General features: G+C 53.2%; 1 protein-coding gene across 1 annotated transcript; it reads left to right on the top strand.

The window, feature by feature from the left end:
• The first annotated feature begins 1,412 nt into the window (after window positions 1-1,412).
• Slc38a3 (solute carrier family 38 member 3) lies at window positions 1,413-17,234 on the top strand. The gene is made up of 16 exons (XM_028756751.1): window positions 1,413-1,499; window positions 9,696-9,847; window positions 9,949-10,027; window positions 10,195-10,310; window positions 10,878-10,951; window positions 11,039-11,131; window positions 11,230-11,311; window positions 12,477-12,559; window positions 12,639-12,697; window positions 12,876-13,043; window positions 13,131-13,210; window positions 13,450-13,550; window positions 13,754-13,878; window positions 13,963-14,107; window positions 16,164-16,267; window positions 16,359-17,234. Exons 2-16 carry the CDS (start codon window positions 9,747-9,749, stop codon window positions 16,461-16,463), a joined length of 1,515 nt encoding a protein of 504 aa, XP_028612584.1. The 5' UTR covers window positions 1,413-1,499; window positions 9,696-9,746; the 3' UTR covers window positions 16,464-17,234.
• The last annotated feature ends 1,613 nt before the right edge of the window (window positions 17,235-18,847 follow it).

Raw genomic sequence — 18,847 nt, 5'->3', positions numbered from 1 at the left:
CATTTTGTCTTCCCCACTCCCCTCTGGAGGGCTGGGATTGCAGGCATGTGCCACCCTACCCGCTTTCTCATGCTTTTTTCGAGGTTGGGAATCTAAAGGCCCTTCACGTGGTAAGTACGTTCTGGTCTGGCAATTATGTCAACTTCGACTAAGTATGCAAATCTTTCCTTCCTGTCATCTAGCTACCGGAAAGGTAGGATTGGATGGTCTGAGTTCCTGGATTTGTCTCCACCCCTGGGCCGTTTTCCTTAGTCCCTCAGCTCCCTGGCCCTCCTAGGCAGCATCTAGTCTCAGTTCATGGCTTATAGTTTTCTTGTTACCCTCCTTCTCTCTGGCCAGAGGGCAAGACAGCCATTTCTTTCTGATACAGAGGGAAACTGAGGCACGCTTGGGCTTGGCTGTGGTGGTGCTATGAGTCAGCAGGAAGGGAATCCAGGACTTCTAGATTTGAGGAGTCCCGACTCTCAGCCTGGGGCAGGGAAGGGATGCGACCTGGCCTCTGAAAGCATGCTTCACAGCATCAGGAAGTAGATATGACATCAGGAGGTAGATATGACAAGAGAAGTCCAGCTTGGAGAGGAACAGCAAAGGCCATGGAATTAATCAGATCAGAGCCAGCGGCTGAGAAACAAGGGGTACAGCTGTTCTAGAGTCATCCCCAGCCCCTTTATCCTGAAAGGTCAACACACCTCCCGGAGCACCAGAGGCCTTGGTGGGAAGCAGGTAGAGGTGGCACTGACTGTCAGCCAAGAATGAACTCTCCCTAAAGTCTCTTTCTCACAAGTTCTGCCCCCGTTTCTGATGGGCAGGCTGACAGCAGTCACTCATTCTTATAGAGTGGAGGGCACAGCAGGGCAAGGCTTGAAAAGAGGCAATGCGATCTTCCCTTGTTTTTGCTGTCCCAGACCATGTCCGCTTCAGCCTCAAGAGTACTATCGTGAGCGAAGAAAAAACTGATTCAGATAGCCCCTCTCCCACCTCCGTCCACTACTGCTAAGCAAAGGCGACCCTAGGCAAGGTAGAAAAGGCGTAAGTCTGAAAGTAGTCCATTCCAAGCCCCTTACTGAAGTTAAGCCTTGCGGTGTTCCTATTCCTTTTGGTTGAAGATCTCTTCGGGGTTTAGAGAAATGTAAGCAGAATGTTTCAGGGGTTCGGGGCAGCCACAATCCTCACAAATGCTTTGACCTGAACCATCACCCCATCCTTCAAGGTTCAAGCGACCCCTCCCCAATCAGGCTCTCCTACCTATAGGCTCCGAGGACACCAAGGGCACCGACTGCCCCTTTGAGACAAGCCGGCCAGGCCCCCGCTCCTCCCCGGACCAGCCCCTCCTCCCTCTGGCAGCCTGGGATTGGCGGGCAGGGGGCGGGCCAGGGGCGGGGCCGGGCACTCTTCATCCCCTGCCGTTGCAGTTGCTGCTGCAGCCCTGCGCTCAGCTTGGAGCAGAGCGGATCTCACCCTCTGGAACGGAGTGCTGAACGTGCCCACCACGAGGCCAGGTACGGCCGGGGATATAGAGCCACCAGCACAGGGGCGCTGAGCGGGTCGAGCCCACTATACCTCCCTCAGTCCGTAGTGGGCTCTGGGCAGCCCTCCTTGTACCCCGAGACCTGGACAGGCGTCCCAGCTTTCCGAGAGTCAGTCAGAAAGAGTCTTGCGAGCTCCAGAGCACAGGTTTGTGAGCATATCGGTAGGCACCCAGCTCCAAGCTTGCGCCAGGGTGCCGGGAGGAGCACCTCGTCGATTCCGCTTCTTGGTAGAGGCAAGCAGGACAGAAGGGGACAGCAGCCCAGGGTTAGATCCACAGGTCATCTAGTTTGAGGCTCAGGAGACAGTGGACCGACTTCCCGAGTCAGGACCTGAGAGCTCCAGCTAAAGAATGGCCGGGAGCAGACTCTGGAGCGCTGCCCCGACGGGCGCCTGAGAGGCAGATCCGCCGGCTGGCACGCCGGCAATCCGGGTATATTTATCCCGCTCTCTGGGCAGTTTGAGGGCAGATCGAGCCGGGACGCCTGGGGGCCGCGGGGTACATGCTGGCCCCAGAACTGGTGCCATTTGCAGTGGGGCCAGCGGGCACTGCCTGCTCTGGGTTCTTGTGGCTCTTTGGCCTGAGGGCGGGGTGCAATGGGCGCTCCTGTCCACCTGTGGACCTGGCTGGCCGAGGTGTGAGAACTAGCCAGGGCCCAGGACTCAGTTTTCATGAACCCGCCCCTGCTGGACTGGCCCCTACCATTGGCTACAGCGAATGCGTGCGGTTTGTTTACACTAGAGAAAGGGACCAAGGATGGGGCACGTGAGAACTGCGCCCCAACCCAGCTCCCCCTCGCCACGTGACCTGAGATCTGAATTCAGGTCTGCTTTCTCCTGTGTGCGGAGGGAGGGGGCCTACATGAAAGGCTCTTGCACCCTGAGGAACACCGTGGAGGACATTATCACTATTGCACACTTCCTTTACCCGACCAGTCCTACTCTTACCCCTTTTGCTTTCTCTGCGTCCCGCCGTTATACCGTCTCCTAGAAGAGACCCCTGGCACACAGTCTGGGATAGGGGCTTATTTTCCAGAAAAGAAGCCAGTCCCTTGTATTACTCTTTGTGTGTTAGGGTGTTAGAAAGCTAGATAAATCCAACGATAGTTCGATTTGGAAATAGTGAACATCTGCACAGCTGTGGAAACCTCCCCTAGGAAGCCCCATGATGGGAGGGACCAGGAGGCCATGCCTGGCACGGTTTGGAGAGGTTGGGATGGCTGAACCAGGAATGGCAACTTCTGACCTCTTGGGTTTGAGCATGGGACTGTGTCTCTAGGAAAGATGAGAACGGTGTGTCTCAGAGCTTCGTTCTGCCTGGGTCTGGGGATCCTGTCTCCTCATTGCCTCTCAAGTCATCCTGCTGAGTGCTGATTCTTATCCCAAGCTTGCTGTATCCCACAGTCCAAGGCTCCAGAAAGCCAGGCTGAAAGACCTGCTTATTCCTGTACTTGTATCATGGGCCTTGGAGCCCCACACACAAATGGAGAAACAGGTCCAACAAAGGCAGGTAGATCATGAACTCCAGACCAGGAAAAGATCTGAAGCTGAATGAAGCACACCCTGGGAGTCTGCGCTGAGTGTTAAAGGAAGCAGAAACACTGGAGGGCAAAGCAGGTTTGCAAGGCAGTGCCTGCTAGGGATTAAATGCTGTTCAGGCGTTTGTGTGCACAGAAAGCTGGAATGTGATGTCTGTGCTGTCGTAGGAAGGGGCCTCATGGGAAGAGTCCTATTGTAGACATCACCAGGGACCAGGTCCCACCGGGTAGGTAAGGTAGACTGAGAACTTTGAATGCATTCCATTCGTTCAGTAATATTTTTGAGTGCCTACTGTGTGTCTTGCTCACAGTATGACTGGTGAAAGCATACTGAAGAGGTGGGCCTTTGACTTTGGATGGGAAGACAGACAGGAGGGTAGGGTGGGAGCTCTAGAGGACCAGGCAGCACTTCTGGGGGCCAACGGGAAGGACCAGCTGCTGGGGCAGGAGGGGCTTTCCTGCCAGTGGCCCAGGGTTGCTTGGCTTTGAGTTTCCGCTCTGCGGGCCACGTCCTGTACACAGCCTCTCAGCCAGCACGTCTGCACCTGTGTGTGACCACTGACAATAGGAGGCACTCCAGCCGACCATCGCCTCTGCTTGTCTTTTCCTTTGTTCAGGTAAATAAGTCTCAGGCACCAGCCTCAAGGTCTCTGAACTTTCTAGTAGAACCTGGCCTTATGACCTTCCTGGACTTGGTTCCACCAGCATCTGGCTGGTGGGATATAATTGGAATTTATGGAGACCTGAAGATGCAGTGCAGTGGTGGCCTTGGAGACCGTCCTGGGTTCTGCCTAGGCACTCCATGGTACCCACAGAGCCTGGCACACGCCTGCCTCATACCCTACGCATGGCCATTTTGGCTCCTTTCCCTTCCTGCTCCTTCTAGGACTCTCTGTTTTTGTTGGGGCGGGGGTTGTTTGATTGTTTTGGTTTTGTGGGGGTCTTTTTGGTTAGTTCAAGTCAGAGTTTCTCTGTATCCTGTCTGCCTGGAACTTGCTTGGCAGATTAGGCTGGCCTTGAACTCACAGAGATTCACCTGCTTTTCTCTCCCAAGTGCTGGGATTAAAGGTGTGCACCACCACTGGCCCAGCTCTGTCTTTGGGTTTTTTTAAGACAGAGTTTTGCTATGTAGCTTTGGCTGCTCTGGAACTTGCTATATAGATCAGGCTGGCCTCTGACTCATAGATATCCCCCTGCCTCTGCCTCCTAAGTGCTGGGGTTTGAGGTTTGCAGCACCATCTTTGTGGGGCTCTGTCTCTTGCTGGCTATTTCTTGGCACCATCTTTGTCCAGCTTCTGGAGGCTCATCTTTGTTTCTTACGTCTCTCTTTGTCTCTTATCTCCTTGCCTGAATAGCAAACCATCTACTTGTGTATGATTTTTTTTTAATGTGTTTTTTTTTTTAAAGATTTATTTATTATATATGAATACACTGTAGCTGTCTTCAGACACACCAGAAGAGGGCATCAGATTCCATTACAGATGGTTGTGAGCCACCATGTGGTTGCTGGGATTTGAACTCAGGACCTCTGGAAGTGCAGTCAGTGCTCTTAACCACTGAGCCATCTCTCCAGCCCGTGTATGATTTTTTTATTCTTTCTGTTTTCTTCTGTCTGTCTGTCTGTCTGTCCCTGTATATCTACCCATGTTTCTTTAGCTCCCTGGGCCCCTGCCTGGCTGACTGGCTGTCTGTCTAGATCAGTATGCATGGGCGCATGTGTGAAATGTGTGTTTTCGTTTGCATTCTCTTCCCTCAGACCTTTCCTCTCTCCCTCTCTGCCTCAATCCTCCTGACCTTGGATGTCTCCCCTCCTCCAAGCTGACCTTGCTTTAGCCCCCCCCCCCCATCAGGGTCTACATTGAGTCCCAAACTGCCCCAGGCCTGTGTTCCAGTTTTCCTTGAGGCCAGAAGTCCGGCTGTCCAAATATTTGGCCACCTCCAGGGGATTCCGGGTCGGCTTGGAGGAAGATAGGCTGGCTGGCGCAGGGTCTCCCCTGCCTCTTGGGGGCCACAGTCACGTGATGTTCTGTCCTTTGCCTCAGCAGGACCTCTGGCTACACATCGCTCTGAAACAAGCTGGCAATAGAGTAGGGGGAGGGGGCTGCTGCTGGCTCTGGACAGCCTGCATTGAGAGGTGCTGGCTACAGTCTCCCTTAGAGACTGAGCAGAGGGTCATGGTGGGAGATGAGGCCGAGGTGGCTTGTAAGCATCTGCCTTGTCTAGGAAATGTACCCTGTCACAGGAAAGTCTATCTTCCGGCTCCCGTCGGGCTTCTTAGATCCTCCTAGATGCTTCCGGATAGCCAGAACACAGACACAGGCTACAGATCCCAGGGCCAAGGCGCCAAGGCTGAGGCATATCAGTGTCTAGGGCATCAGTGTTCCAGGCTGTCACCTTTTCTCTGGCTTTGCCTGCTCTTGCACACATATGTCTTCATGCCAGCCGTGCTGGCCACACACTGGCCACGTGTCTCATCTTCCTGTTCTATTATTGTCTTTTAGTGATGAGACAGTGATTGGGTACAGGCTGGGATCTTCTACCACCAAAGTACGAAGCTGTGGCCTGGGGGAGGAACGAGGCATGGTTGACTGTTCCTACAACCTCCTACTTGCCATGAACCTCAATCTCTTACAGTAGTGTTGGCTCCCAGCAGTCCCTGTGGCTGTGTGTTAGGGACCTATGGTTCAAATATGTCGCCGTGTACTGATGCCCCCAGTAATGGTAATGCACACTTACTCCCAAGATGGAATTCCCTCTTTAAACCTGGAGAAACAGGCTGACAGATGAGAAGCTGTCAAGAGATACCCTGACATAATGACTAAACCAGGGTTAGGAGCTTTCCCTACCATGGAGCCCCAGTGAGAGGCTCTGTGACCCTTCACTCCAAGCAACCTGCTTCTTACCAGGTCTTCCTTGGGCTACGTTCAAGGCTGCCCAGGCCCTGGAAGGCTGTGCTGTAGAAGTTAATTTCATATGACATCCACACCCCCATCAGAACATATGGTTGCAGGATTGGGAGAAGTACTGTCTACCCTGTCGCCAGCCCACACCTGCAAACCCACTTAGGTCCCTGAGAACTGAGGGGAAAAGTGGAGCCGAGGGACTCAGATAGGAGAGAAAACTGTGGTTCCCACAGTGGCTGATGCAAGCAACCAGCCCATCCTGGCCTGGATTCCTGGGGCTAGAAGTCTTTAATTAGCCAAAGTCAACACCTGCCGAGGTGTGCCTGATAAATTCTCACTCTGTGATGCCTGCGTGGGCAGGCGTTACTTGGTGCACCATTCCTCATGAGGCTCCTCCCTCCCATCTCCCAGCAGAGCAAACAAGCCTTGGAGTGGTGTGCTGGACCAGGCAGTCAGCTCACTGCCCGTATTACCCATGACTGGTGCCATTCTGACGGCCTGTCTGAGGGCTCAGTGGTCTTTCTACCCTAAGGCTCGACCATTCTTTGGACACCCTGGCCTGCTCTTGGAGGTGAAGCCTCACGAGAGCTCCCTCATTCTGTCATCACCTTTGGCCTAGCCTCCCAGAACCTCTAGATATCAGGGAACTATGAGGCCTTGGTTGAGGGTTCTCTGTGTAGTGGGGCTGATTCAGGGTGGGGGCTCGTCTGGGCTCTCCCCACCACTGGAGACAGCAGGCCTAAGAGACAGACTGGCAGCCTTAGGAAGTATCTGAGAGCCGGGTGGTGGTGGCACACGCCTTTAATCCCAGCACTTGGGAGGCAGAGGCAGGCGGATTTCTGAGTTCGAGGCCAGCCTGGTCTACAGAGTGAGTTCCAGGACAGTCAGGACTACACAGAGGAACCCTGTCTCGAAAAACTAGAAAAAAAAAAAGAAAAAAAAAAGAAAAGGAAATATCTGAGATCTCCCTCATAGGATCAATGCCAACTTCCACTCTGGGGTTTTGGTCCTGAAACCTGCCTGCACTGAGGTACAGACCTTGACTTAGCCTTTAAGGCTCTGGAAGGTCTGTCTATGCTCACAGACTCTTCCTTCCCCCTCACCATTTGCTGATACCACACCTCAGAGCCCATGCCCATGCTGTGCTCTCTACTTAAGCCTCCCTTCCTTGCTTCATACCTTGGAGCTTCTGTTGGAAGTTTAGGCCTGACTACACTGCCTCTTCCAGGAAGCCTTTTTTTTTTTTTTTTTTTGGTTTTTCGAGACAGGGTTTCTCTGTGTAGCCCTGGCTATCCTGGTCTACAGAACCAGGCTGGCCTCGAACTCAGAAATCCACCTGCCTCTGCCTCCCAAGTGCTGGGATTAAAGGCATGTACCACCACCGCCTGGCTTCAGGAAGCCTTTCTTGATACCTCTCTCCTCTAACTTTTTTTTTTACTTTTATTTTTTGCACTGGCATTTTAGAGATGGAACCTGGGGTCTTTTGCATGCCAAGTACTCTACCACTTAGCTATATCCCTAACTCTCCTCTCCTTTGTAAAGTCCCAGAAGAATGCCTCACATCCAGTTGCAGGAGGAGATGTAGAGTGTTGTTGGTTGGGGGCAGGGGGAATGGGACATGGAAGGACATCACTTCTACCAGATTGGAGGTCACTTAAGGACAAATATTCTGCATCCTTCCTGGGATCTCAGGGCAGCCTGAGACCCAGCAATGACTGGTTATGAATAATAGCCATCAGGCCTCAAAAGCTTTAGCCCACATCCTGAAAGGGGACAGGGAACCTAGAGCCAGAACCTTAGGCACCTCCCATAGCCATTCCGCAGATTTAGTCTCCCTGGAGGCAGTGCTAGGCTGCTCCGTATCCTGATGCCAGAATAGAATGAAGCCCTACACACACCGGCCCAGGCAAGCCCTTGGGGGCCTCTGTCATTATGACAGAAACAGTTGCTTGGCCTAGACTGCTGATTCAGCACACTCCAGGGGCTTGTCCCAGCTTGCCCAGGGTGGGGATCGAGCAAGGGCAACTTACTGAGTGCCAGGGGGCTTTGGAGACCTGGCAGTGGTACCTTACACCTAGGTGAGATCCTGGCAAGGCTCAGCAAAAGGACAACATGAGAACAGCCTAGGGACGATGAATGATCTGCAGAAGAGAGGACAGCTTAGGGACGATGGATGATCCACGGGAAGAGAGCCCTAGAGGACAGGTTCACATGGTCAGGGTCCTGAATAGGTAGGCTGGGATGATAAAGGGTTCAAAACTGGCAACCAGAAAGACAGAGGTAGGTAATGGTACAAGGTGTGGAGTTCCCAGGGCTACGGTGTTTGAGATCTGAACTTTGGGCTGGGGCAGTGAGTGAGGGTACTCCAGTGGGTATAGGGAGACAGATGTCTACAGGGTGTGGGGACCTAAGGCCTGAGCCTGGCTCCCTGTAGGATCAAGGATCAATCCTGGGTGTTTGCACTCCTTGGAGCTTCCCATTTCAAAGAAGATCTGAGACCACTGGGCCTAGAGTAGGAAGAGTGGATTCAGAGCTGCATTTGGGATACCCTGCTTGCCTCAGGCCCAGGCTCTGGCTATTCTGACTGGCAGAGACAGCCCTTTCTGGTCTCCACTCTGGCTCAGCACCCATCCTGGCCACGTTAGCCTTTAGGATGTCCTGACAGAGCCTGGGTTCAGTTTGCCCAGACATTTGGGCACGGTAGGTATTCCCTGGCCCCAGGGATGGGAGAGGAGCCAGTGAGTTGTCTGGGCAGTGCTCACTGTGGAGCAAGGAAGCTGGATCATCTGCAGTCCAGCCTGGCCAAGCCCAGAGAGAGAAGGGGCACCCAGCAGTGACATGGGCTTCTCCTTAGCCGGCCAAGCCCCGAGCTCCTGGCCCAGGGAAATGAAGGCTGTGTTTAGAGGGTGGCTTGGATGGCAGGCTCTGCAGATTCAGGGCTCCCTGGCAAGAGAGGAGATGCTAGAAGGAAGGCAGGACTGTGAGGAGCATGAAGAAGAGCAAGCAGCCCCCAGAACTGTGTGCCCTGGGACATCCATTTCCTGGAAGGGCCCCTGAGGGCCTTTCAGCACAGCCTGGCTGGCTGCCCCAGGTGTCCAGCCCCAGCACCGCCTCAGGCCTCCTGGCTCTGGAGGGGGCACCCTCTGCGCCTGCTGTCCACAGCGCCAGCTCTCAGCCCACAGAGGGCCCTTTGTTCTGACTGCCAACAGAGCCCGCCGGGCAGCTGGGAACAGGGCCCACACCCCTCACCCTCTCCCAAGGCCTCCAGCCGTCGGGCAGTGCCATTCTAGGTTGGCCAGGAGGCCCCTGGCACACAGGACCAGTTCAGGAAACTGTGTCCCAGGACTACAGTGAGGAAGGAGATTCAGTCCAAGATGTACATGTGGAGTGGGGTCAGAACCTAGGGCTTCTGGTGCCATTAAACTGTGGACTCAGATCACCCAAACGACCCTTGCTTCACAGATAGAAAAACTGAGGCCCCGGCTGCTTGTTTGGACTGGTCTATGCAGGGGACTTATTGTCCCATCAGGATGTCCTAGGAGCTCAGGTGTTTAAGTTCTGCTCCACACCCCAAAGGCTGATCCCAAGGAAGTGGCAAGTTCCAGAGAGCTTTCATGTGCCTGTCTGTCCTAAGTGACTCTCTCAGAGATGTATTATAGCCATTGGCTTCATGTGGGAGACAAGACTGTGACCCCAAGGATAACCAGAAGGTCTGACTGATCCACAGATACCTGACAGTATTGGCGTGAGAGCAGTGTTCTGGGGTGGTCTCTGAGCCATGGAGATACCCCGACAGACAGAGATGGTGGAGCTGGTGCCCAACGGCAAACACTTGGAGGGGCTTCTCCCAGTGGGCATGCCCACAGCAGACACCCAGAGGTAAGCAGAAAAGGGAGCTGGTGGTGCCTCAGGGCAGCCCTGGGCAGAGGCAAAAGATACAGGGCTGGAACTGAGTCCCATGAGCTGGCCTCCCCTTACAGGGCTGAAGACACCCAACACTGTGGAGAGAGCAAGGGCTTCCTTCAGAAAAGCCCCAGCAAGGAGCCACACTTCACCGATGTGAGCTGGGCAACCTAAGGAAGTTGGGGGCTGTGGGGAAATTGGACACGGTGATGAGGTGCTCTGGGGACGCAGTGGTAGACTGGGAGGCGACGAGGGACATACACCACAGTGCGCCTCCTTGGGCTGATTCCCCTCTTCTCTCCATCCCACTTTGATGCCTGTAGTTCGAGGGGAAGACATCATTTGGGATGTCGGTGTTCAATCTCAGCAATGCCATCATGGGCAGTGGTATCCTAGGCCTCGCCTACGCCATGGCCAACACGGGCATCATCCTTTTCCTGTGAGTACCTCTGCAAACAGCCCTAAATAGCTGCCAACCATGACCTCCAAAGACCTTCCAGCTCACTATCCAGTGGGTGGGCACTTCTTTCTCTGCACCCAGTCCACCGCTGGGAAAACATTCATAGCCAGGCAAAAATACCTCACTGTTCTTCAAACCCACAAGGCAAGCCTTACAGACCTGAGTCTGTTCTACTACGTTTACACTCCATGGGTGAACCCTTGTGGCCAGGCCTTGTGTGGCCACACGAGTCCTTGATTTGGTGGCTCTACCCTGAAGCCAGAATGGAAAACATGTTTGTCCCGAAGACTGAAGAAGAGGAGGTGCTTAGAGGACAGGCACAGGACACTCTTGACCCAGAAAGCCCCGACCCAGGTCATATTGCACCCTGGGTCAAAGAGAGTAGCGTTCATAATATCTCTAGAGTCTCCTGACTTGCACCCACTCTGTCTGGGGGTACAGAGTTCAGACATTTATGTCACAGGCTCCTTCTTCCCAGCTTCCTTGAGCCCCATCACTCCCTGTCAGCCATCCCCCCAGTGGCCTCTTTTCCTCCATGTCCCCCAGGTTCCTGCTTACAGCAGTTGCCCTGTTGTCTAGCTACTCCATCCACCTGCTCCTCAAGTCTTCAGGGATTGTGGGTAAGCTGCTTGCAGGCTGGCAAAGGGGTGGGGCCAAGGTGAAGAGGTCCTAGCCCCCTTGGCTAACCTGACTTCTTGTGTCCACAGGCATCCGTGCCTATGAACAGTTGGGCTACCGTGCCTTTGGGACCCCAGGGAAGCTGGCAGCAGCCCTGGCCATCACGCTTCAGAACATTGGAGGTGAGGCAGTGGCTGGGGTGGCAGTATGCAGAATGGGCAGGTCTGATGGTTGGCTGGTTCAGCTGACCTCAGCAGCTATCCCCCTGCCTCCTCCCCAGCCATGTCCAGCTACCTATACATCATCAAGTCTGAATTGCCTCTTGTCATACAGACCTTCCTGAATCTGGAGAAGCCGACCTCGTGAGCCTGGGAAATGGGGCTGGAAGTGATGGGTACCCAGCTAGCCTGATTAACAAGGCAGAGTATGGCTGGTGAAAAGAGCACAGGGCTGCAAAGAAAGCCACATTCAGTTCTCATTTGTGTGCAGAGCATCCAGGGAAAACCCTGAGAGCCCAAAAGCTAGGGCCCATGTGACCCAGGACCCTGGATATGAGCAGAAGGGCCTCAGGCTTAACTCTAAGCACCTGCTATTCCTGACCATGGGCTCACCCCCACCCTAGCCGCCACTACCAAGAGATTAAGCCCAGGGCATGTGTGGGGGTGCCTACTACTTAGCTAACACTGGCCGAGCATCAGCCTTGTTTTGTATTTAGGAGAAGGGATCAGTGGCTTACCCCTGCTGTGGACAACCCAGTGCCCACAAGCAGAGGGGCTGGCGACTGTGGACAGTGCTGAGAAGAAAGGACTGGGGTTGTGCACCTAGGGCCCCAGAGACTTTTCCCTAGAAAAGACCCTTGAATTTGCCCTAGCAGAATGAATGGTCCTGCCCCTTTTACCCTTATCTATGTCCTGTGTTCATTTCCAGGAGAAAGGAGGCCAGAATAATATAAGATGCAGGTGCCAAAAAAGACCACAGAGGGCACACATTATTTGCAAGTCCTTGACACACACACACATACCCCCAAGAAAAACTCAGACCCTCCCTGAGCCAGGTCCTTTCAGGAGACTGGGCCAGACCTCTGAGACAACATTACCAGCAACTGCAGTCACAGGGGACCCGCATGAGCTGTGTCCCAGGCTAGCTCACCCCACACAGGAGTGTGACAATGAGCCCATTTTAGATTAAGCTCAGAGAGACTTGGAGTTATGGTTAAATATTCATCAGGGAATACAACGTGCTGTCATTGGTGTACAACTGGAGAAGCTGGTATCCCCCACACCACGCTGAGCCTCTTTCTTTCTTTTCTTTTGTTTTTGTTTTTGTTTTGTTTTGTTTTTTTGAGACAGGGTTTCTCTGTGTAGCCCTGGCTGTCCTGGAACTCACTCTGTAGACCAGGCTGGCCTCAAACTCAGAAATCCGCCTGCCTCTGCCTCCCAAATGCTGGGATTAAAGGCGTGCGCCGCCGCCACCACCACCCGGCCTGAGCCTCTTTCTGACCACGGATTCTGTTTATTATTCCTACAGGGTGTGGTACATGGATGGCAACTATCTTGTGATCCTGGTATCTGTCACCATCATTCTGCCCCTAGCACTCATGCGACAGCTCGGTGAGTCAGCAGGGTCTGACTATGGGGGACGTTAAGGGACACAGGAGAGGCCTGAGTCTCACAGTCTCCTCCTTTGCAGGCTACCTGGGTTACTCCAGTGGCTTCTCTCTCAGCTGCATGGTGTTCTTCTTGATCGCAGTGAGCCACCCTCCATGTTGGTCAGGAAAGAGCAGTGGCCCGAGGGAGTCCTGTCAGAGGGAGGGGGCAGGGTCTCTTAGGAAGCTGGATACAGCTCTTCTAATCTTGAATATGGCTTCCCAGCCTCGTTGCTGGCAGCTCAGCCTGACTCTGACACTCTCACGCCTCTCCACCCCAGGTCATCTATAAGAAGTTCCAAGTTCCTTGCCCATTGGCACACAATTTGGCCAATGCCACTGGCAACTTCAGCCACACGGTGGTGATGGAGGAGAAGGCGCATCTGCAGGGCGAGCCTGACGCTGCTGACACCTTCTGTACCCCAAGCTACTTCACACTCAATTCACAGGTTCCAACAGGCCAAGCCGGGCAGGGGAGCCGGGAGGGGCTTGCTGGGGGGGGGGGGCTGCCTTGACAGAGTCCTATGTGTCTCCAGACAGCATACACCATCCCCATCATGGCCTTCGCCTTCGTCTGCCACCCTGAGGTGCTGCCCATATACACAGAGCTCAAGGAGTAGGTGTCTGCGGCTGGGAGAGGGACAGCGGCTGCCTTGAGTTGGTCTGGAGAGAATAGATGTGGTCTTGGATGTCTGTCTGGAGGGAGATAAGCAAGACTCAGGTCACCACAAAGGTCTCCATGGTTGATAAGAGTGGGAATTAGGCCCAAGAAGGTGACAGGGAGACCCTCAGGTATAAACAGTTATCACAGCATGACTCAGCTTGCCACCAAGTCCCATCTCTTACTGTCTGCAGCCCCTCCAAGAGGAAGATGCAGCATATCTCTAACCTGTCCATTGCCGTCATGTATGTCATGTACTTCCTGGCTGCCCTCTTCGGCTACCTCACCTTCTATGGTATGGCTGGATCAGCGCGGGTGGGATGGGGGCCGGGCTGGGAGGCAGGGGCTGGTCAATGGCCACAGTGACTATAGGCACTCACTAGATGAGCAATGCCTGACTGTGTCCTGCAGCTGTGGAGGTGAGTCTGAGTACCACTCCCCACAGTGTCAGGGTCCACCGTCCCCTGGCCTGCTGACCACCCTCCCTGCCTGCCACAGACGGGGTGGAGTCGGAACTGCTGCACACCTACAGCAAGGTGGACCCATTTGACGTGCTGATCTTGTGTGTGCGCGTGGCCGTGCTGATAGCGGTCACACTTACAGTTCCGATTGTTCTGTTTCCGGTGAGCCAGCGGGCAGGGGACTGGGCAGGCTGAAGGGAGGGTCTGATGGGGGCCACCAGACTGATGGTTCTTCCCCCTGCCCAGGTACGACGTGCCATCCAGCAGATGCTGTTTCAAAACCAGGAGTTCAGCTGGTTGCGGCACGTGCTCATTGCCACTGGCCTGCTTACTTGCATCAACTTGCTGGTTATCTTCGCCCCCAATATCTTGGGCATATTCGGAATCATTGGTGAGAGTCTGATCCTGCTGTGTGAGCTGGGTATAGCCACAGAGAGTTTCACTTCTACAGATCCTGGTAGACCCCTGAGTTCACACCCTACATTTATGAGAGCTGTCCCCTATGTACACGGTTTGACCTCCTACCTGAATGCTTGTCTTTACTATTCCAATCCATCTTGAAGGCTCAACACCCCTGAGTCAGCCCTCTTTAATAGACAATGGTGTGGACACCCAGGCCAGAGTCTCAACAAAGGATCTCACTGGGTTGGGTGTGGGAGTATGTGCCCGTAATCTTAGCTTGAAAGGATGAGGCAGGGGAATTGCATGAGCTTAGATGTTTAAAACCAGCACAGACAGTATAGTAAGATGCTTCAGACAACCACAAAAGATCTCATAATATCTTAGCCCATTTTACATATGGGGAGGCCAAAGTCCAGCATGATTTAGGAACATTAGAGCTACAGTTGACGAGTGGAGAGACCCAATTTAGCTACAAAGACTCCAAGCTTGATGCTCTGTCCACTGTGCCATCCCAGCTGTGGTTTTGAGCTGGAAAATTAGACAATTCTGAAACATCTTTGAGGTGACCCAAGTCATAGGACTGATTCCTTGACCCTACTCTTCAGCCTTACTGATCTGGGGGCTGAGAACTGTGATTATCTTGAAAAGACTTGTTTCCATGTGTTCAAAATCTGAGTCAAACTGAAGTCCACAGACTGAAATGAAACGCAGTGTTCAAGGGATGGAAAAGTCTCCTGGGAAACTCTGTGTTAGTCAGCTCTCTGTCACTGTAACAGAATGCCCAAGGCAAGAAACTTATAAAGAAAAAATGTAGGGCTGGTGAGATGACTCAGTGAGTAAGGGTGCCTGCCACCAAGCCTGACAACTTAAGTTTGATCCCTGGAACTCACATGGTGGAAGAAGAGAACTGAGTCCTGAATGGTTGTCCTCTGATAGACACATGTGCACAGTGACACACATGCAGCTACACACACACACATATACAAAGCAATAAATATAAAAATTAAAAAAAAAAAACAAGAGAGAGAAAAGGTTCAGAGACCAAAGACATAGCTCAGTTAGTAGACTGTTTGCCTGGCTATGCACGCCTGATGATCTGGGTTAGACTCCAGCACTTGTAAACAAGGTATTGCAGTGATATCCCTAGCATTGAGAAGGTGGGGGCCGGAAAAACAGGGGTCCAAGGTCATTCTTGGCTATACAGTTTGAAGCTGTCCTGGGATACACAAGACCTTGTCCCCAAACAAACAAACAAAAATGTTTATTTTGGCTCATACTTTTACAGGTGTTAGCCATGTTTGACTGGTACCAGTTGATTTGAGAACTGTAGTGAGATAGCCCATCCTGACAGAAGTGCTTGGCAGAACAAAACTGCTTACCCTGTGGCCAAGAGCTAAAAGGGAAAGAGGAGACCCAGGCCTTACAGTCAGTCCCCTTAAGGGGTCATAACCATGCCTAAGGACCTCCTACAGGGCTCCACCTCATAAAGGTCCACCTCCTTTCAAACAGCATCAACTTCACAACCTCCTAGAGAACCCACTCCCCAACCCCTAAGCACGTGGGCCTCTGAGAACACTCAAGATCCAAATTATAGCAAGCTGTGTTAGGAAACCAGTATTCTTTTATGTTTGTATGTAAGCATGTATGTACATATGTAGGTATGTGAGTGTTCTGCTGCATGTACACCCAGATGTCACAAGGGGGCATCAGATCCCCTTATAGATGGCTGTGAGACACCATATAGTTGCTGGGAATTGAACTCAGGACCTCTGGAAACTGCTGAGCCAGCTCACCAGCCCCAGGAGCCCAGTTTTCTTAGGGCTTTGTTCTGTCATAAGTTTCTTTTTTCATTCATGTATACTTTCCTTACCCACCAACATCATCAGTCTTGAAGCCTGGTGTACAAGAGGGAAAGGCTAGTGGGCTCCCCGGAATCAGGCAGAGCTCTCCCGCAACAAAGAATACGTGATTTCACTGGGAGTCTACTTCAGACCTTGGCCAGGAGGCAAGTGTCAGGGGCTGTTGCTAAGTTCTGCCCTTTGCAGGTGCCACATCTGCTCCGTGCCTCATCTTCATCTTCCCCGCCATCTTCTACTTCCGAATCATGCCCACGGAAAAGGAGCCTGCAAGATCCACCCCTAAAATCCTGGTAGGAGGGGCCTTGGGGCCCACGGACTGGGGAAGTGCTAAAGGTGCTATCCTTCTCTCGGGCTTGACTCTTTATTTCTGATCCTCAACAGGCCCTTTGTTTTGCTGCGGTTGGCTTCTTGCTGATGACCATGAGCTTGAGTTTCATCATCATCGACTGGGTCTCTGGGACCAGCCACCATGGAGGAAACCATTAGGATGGCCTCCGTCTCGTTCTGTTTATTCATCCTAGCATCCCCTGCCCTCTCTCTCTCCAGCCCCTGCTCCCAGCCAGGGGCTAAGTAAGGGGAGAAAGACAGGGGAGAAAGACTCTGTAAATACTATGGCATCTGGCTCCACCCATATCCTCTCCGTTGGAAGGTTTTTGTTGAAGAGCCAGGACCGAGGCCCTCGGACCACCCCTGCTGGGCTCCAGAGCTGCAGGGGCTTCCTGCACTAGGAACAGGGTGGGGCTGTCGCCTTAGATCCCACCGAAACCCTCCATCCTCCTCCAGCAGCTGTGTACACTGAGGCCTAGCAGCCACCTCCTGAGGTCACACAGGCTGTAGGGGCACACAGAGCCAGAACCCAGGCCTGAAGACATCCCTAGTCCTGCTGGGAGATCAGTCTATACCCAGAGTGCTCCTCCCTGATCTCCAGCCCCCTTTCCAACACTTGGGGCCCCAAATCTTGGGTGCTCTCATCTTCTATCTCCTTCACAGGGGACCCTATCCCACCCCATATCTGGGGTCAGCAGCTTCTGCTGAGGAAGGGGCTGGTCTGCACCCCAAGGGATCCCTGCTGTGGACCTTCACCAGTCCTGGGGAGGCTGGGACTCCCACACCTCAAGCCTGGGCCATGACTTACATTCCACTGCTGGGAGAAGAGAGGCCGAGCCCAGAGTATCCTGCCCTTGGGAGTCAAAGACCCTAGGAGGAGGCTGGCACAAGGATGGGGAGGCTGGCCTTTTATAAATATCATACACAAGACCGTTGTGCTCTATATTCTTGGTCTTCACAGTCCTCAGGTTTCTGGAAAATAGGGTAGGGATCAGTAATGATTGTGGGGAGCACTGGGGGTTCTCCTGTCTGTTTGCCTGCACGAGAGTGGGAACTGAGCGAGACCCTTCACCCCCCACCCCACCTCCTGCCACTCAGACCAAGCAGTGGCGTGCTCAGACCCAGCTCTGGGCCTGGGCCAAGTTCAGCACAGACCTGCTTTCTCACGGGGTGAGGTGGGGAGGAATTAATGAGCGCCAGGAAGTGGGACAGAGAGAAGCCTGCGGAAGGAGGCAACGTGAGGCGCATCCCCAGCAGCTCCACACAGGGTCTGAGCTGGGGGTAACCGGACGAGCTTTGCAGAAGCCTCAGGAAAGGGCCCCTGCAACCCATCAGCCCTTAGGCTGCTTGTCAGACCTCTGTCAATGCCTTAAAGCTGGAGACAGAAATCCAGGGATCTTTTCTCTTGCAGTACTGATTTTTTTTTATTGATAATAAATACCTCTATGAATAAAGGTAGGTTAGTGAGTCTCACTGGAGTCGGGATAGTCCTGAATGGCTAAGAGAGAGTGAAGTCCGAGGCAAGGCAGGGACTTCACGGAGGCAAGGCAGCCCCAGGTATCCTTGCCCAAGTGGGACTGGGAAGCTGCCCATTGCAACTCACAGGCCTGAATCAGCTACAGCCCAGAAGGATCGAACTGCCCCGACCTTGGCACTAAACCCTCATTAGGAAAGACCCTACACTGGGGTAGGCCACCAGCGAAAGGACAGCAAGAAAAATCCAGTTTGAACTTGAAAGGCAACTGCCAGCTTGGGAAAGCCCTGAAGAAAGAACTTCTTCAGGCTGGTGGCTGCTTGGCCTACAGCTGTGCCAGCTAGACAGAGGGGAGCTTCCTGGGTCCCATTCCCATCGGTCCCAGGAGCCTGACTTCAACCACAAGCCCTGTGGCCACAGAAACATCTGGACACTGACCTAGTGGCAGATGCAATCTAAGGTAGACTGTCAGAAGGGACTGTCCCCTGTGAGCTACCAATTTCCTCTCCATTAGATGGGACACATAGTCTTGCCTGGAACGCCTGGCTCACTGGAGTGGTGGGTAATCAAGGGAAGATGCTATCCTATGGGCAGATCTTAGAGCCTTTTTATATCCCCTATTCAAAGAAGGATGCAGGACAACACAGCAATGGGACATCAGCTGAGGCTGCAGGCTTCTCTGTCCAGATGTGATAACAGAAGCCCCCATAGAGAGCCAGGGTATGAAGGAGGACCCTCACCCTGGAGCTCTTCTCTGCATACTAAGCTACAGCAGGAACGGCAGGCTCCAGTAGGAACGGGGCAAGTCATGTATTTAGGCACTGTACTAGATTCAGGAGCCGTGTATCCCCGTGACCATAAAATGACGATTCCTCTCACTGGCCACCAAGTCTGGGGACAGGATGATTCTGCCTCTGTGAAGGTAGGTCTGTGGCCTTTGGATATCCTTAGGGATTATCATATGTTTTGAATAACTTCTTAGGTTTTTTTCCCCTTCTTTATGCTTTTGAGGGGGAAATGCTCTCTGCTTGGAAGCTTAGTGGCCAAGTGTTTGTCTAGCATGTGAGAG

The sequence above is a fragment of the Grammomys surdaster genome, unplaced genomic scaffold (assembly GCF_004785775.1).
Source record: "Grammomys surdaster isolate TR1022 unplaced genomic scaffold, NIH_TR_1.0 126131, whole genome shotgun sequence".
In the NCBI taxonomy this organism is placed as follows: Eukaryota; Metazoa; Chordata; class Mammalia; order Rodentia; family Muridae; genus Grammomys; species Grammomys surdaster.
Note: the sequence above shows the minus strand (reverse complement) of the source record. Positions and strands in the feature narration are given on the sequence as shown.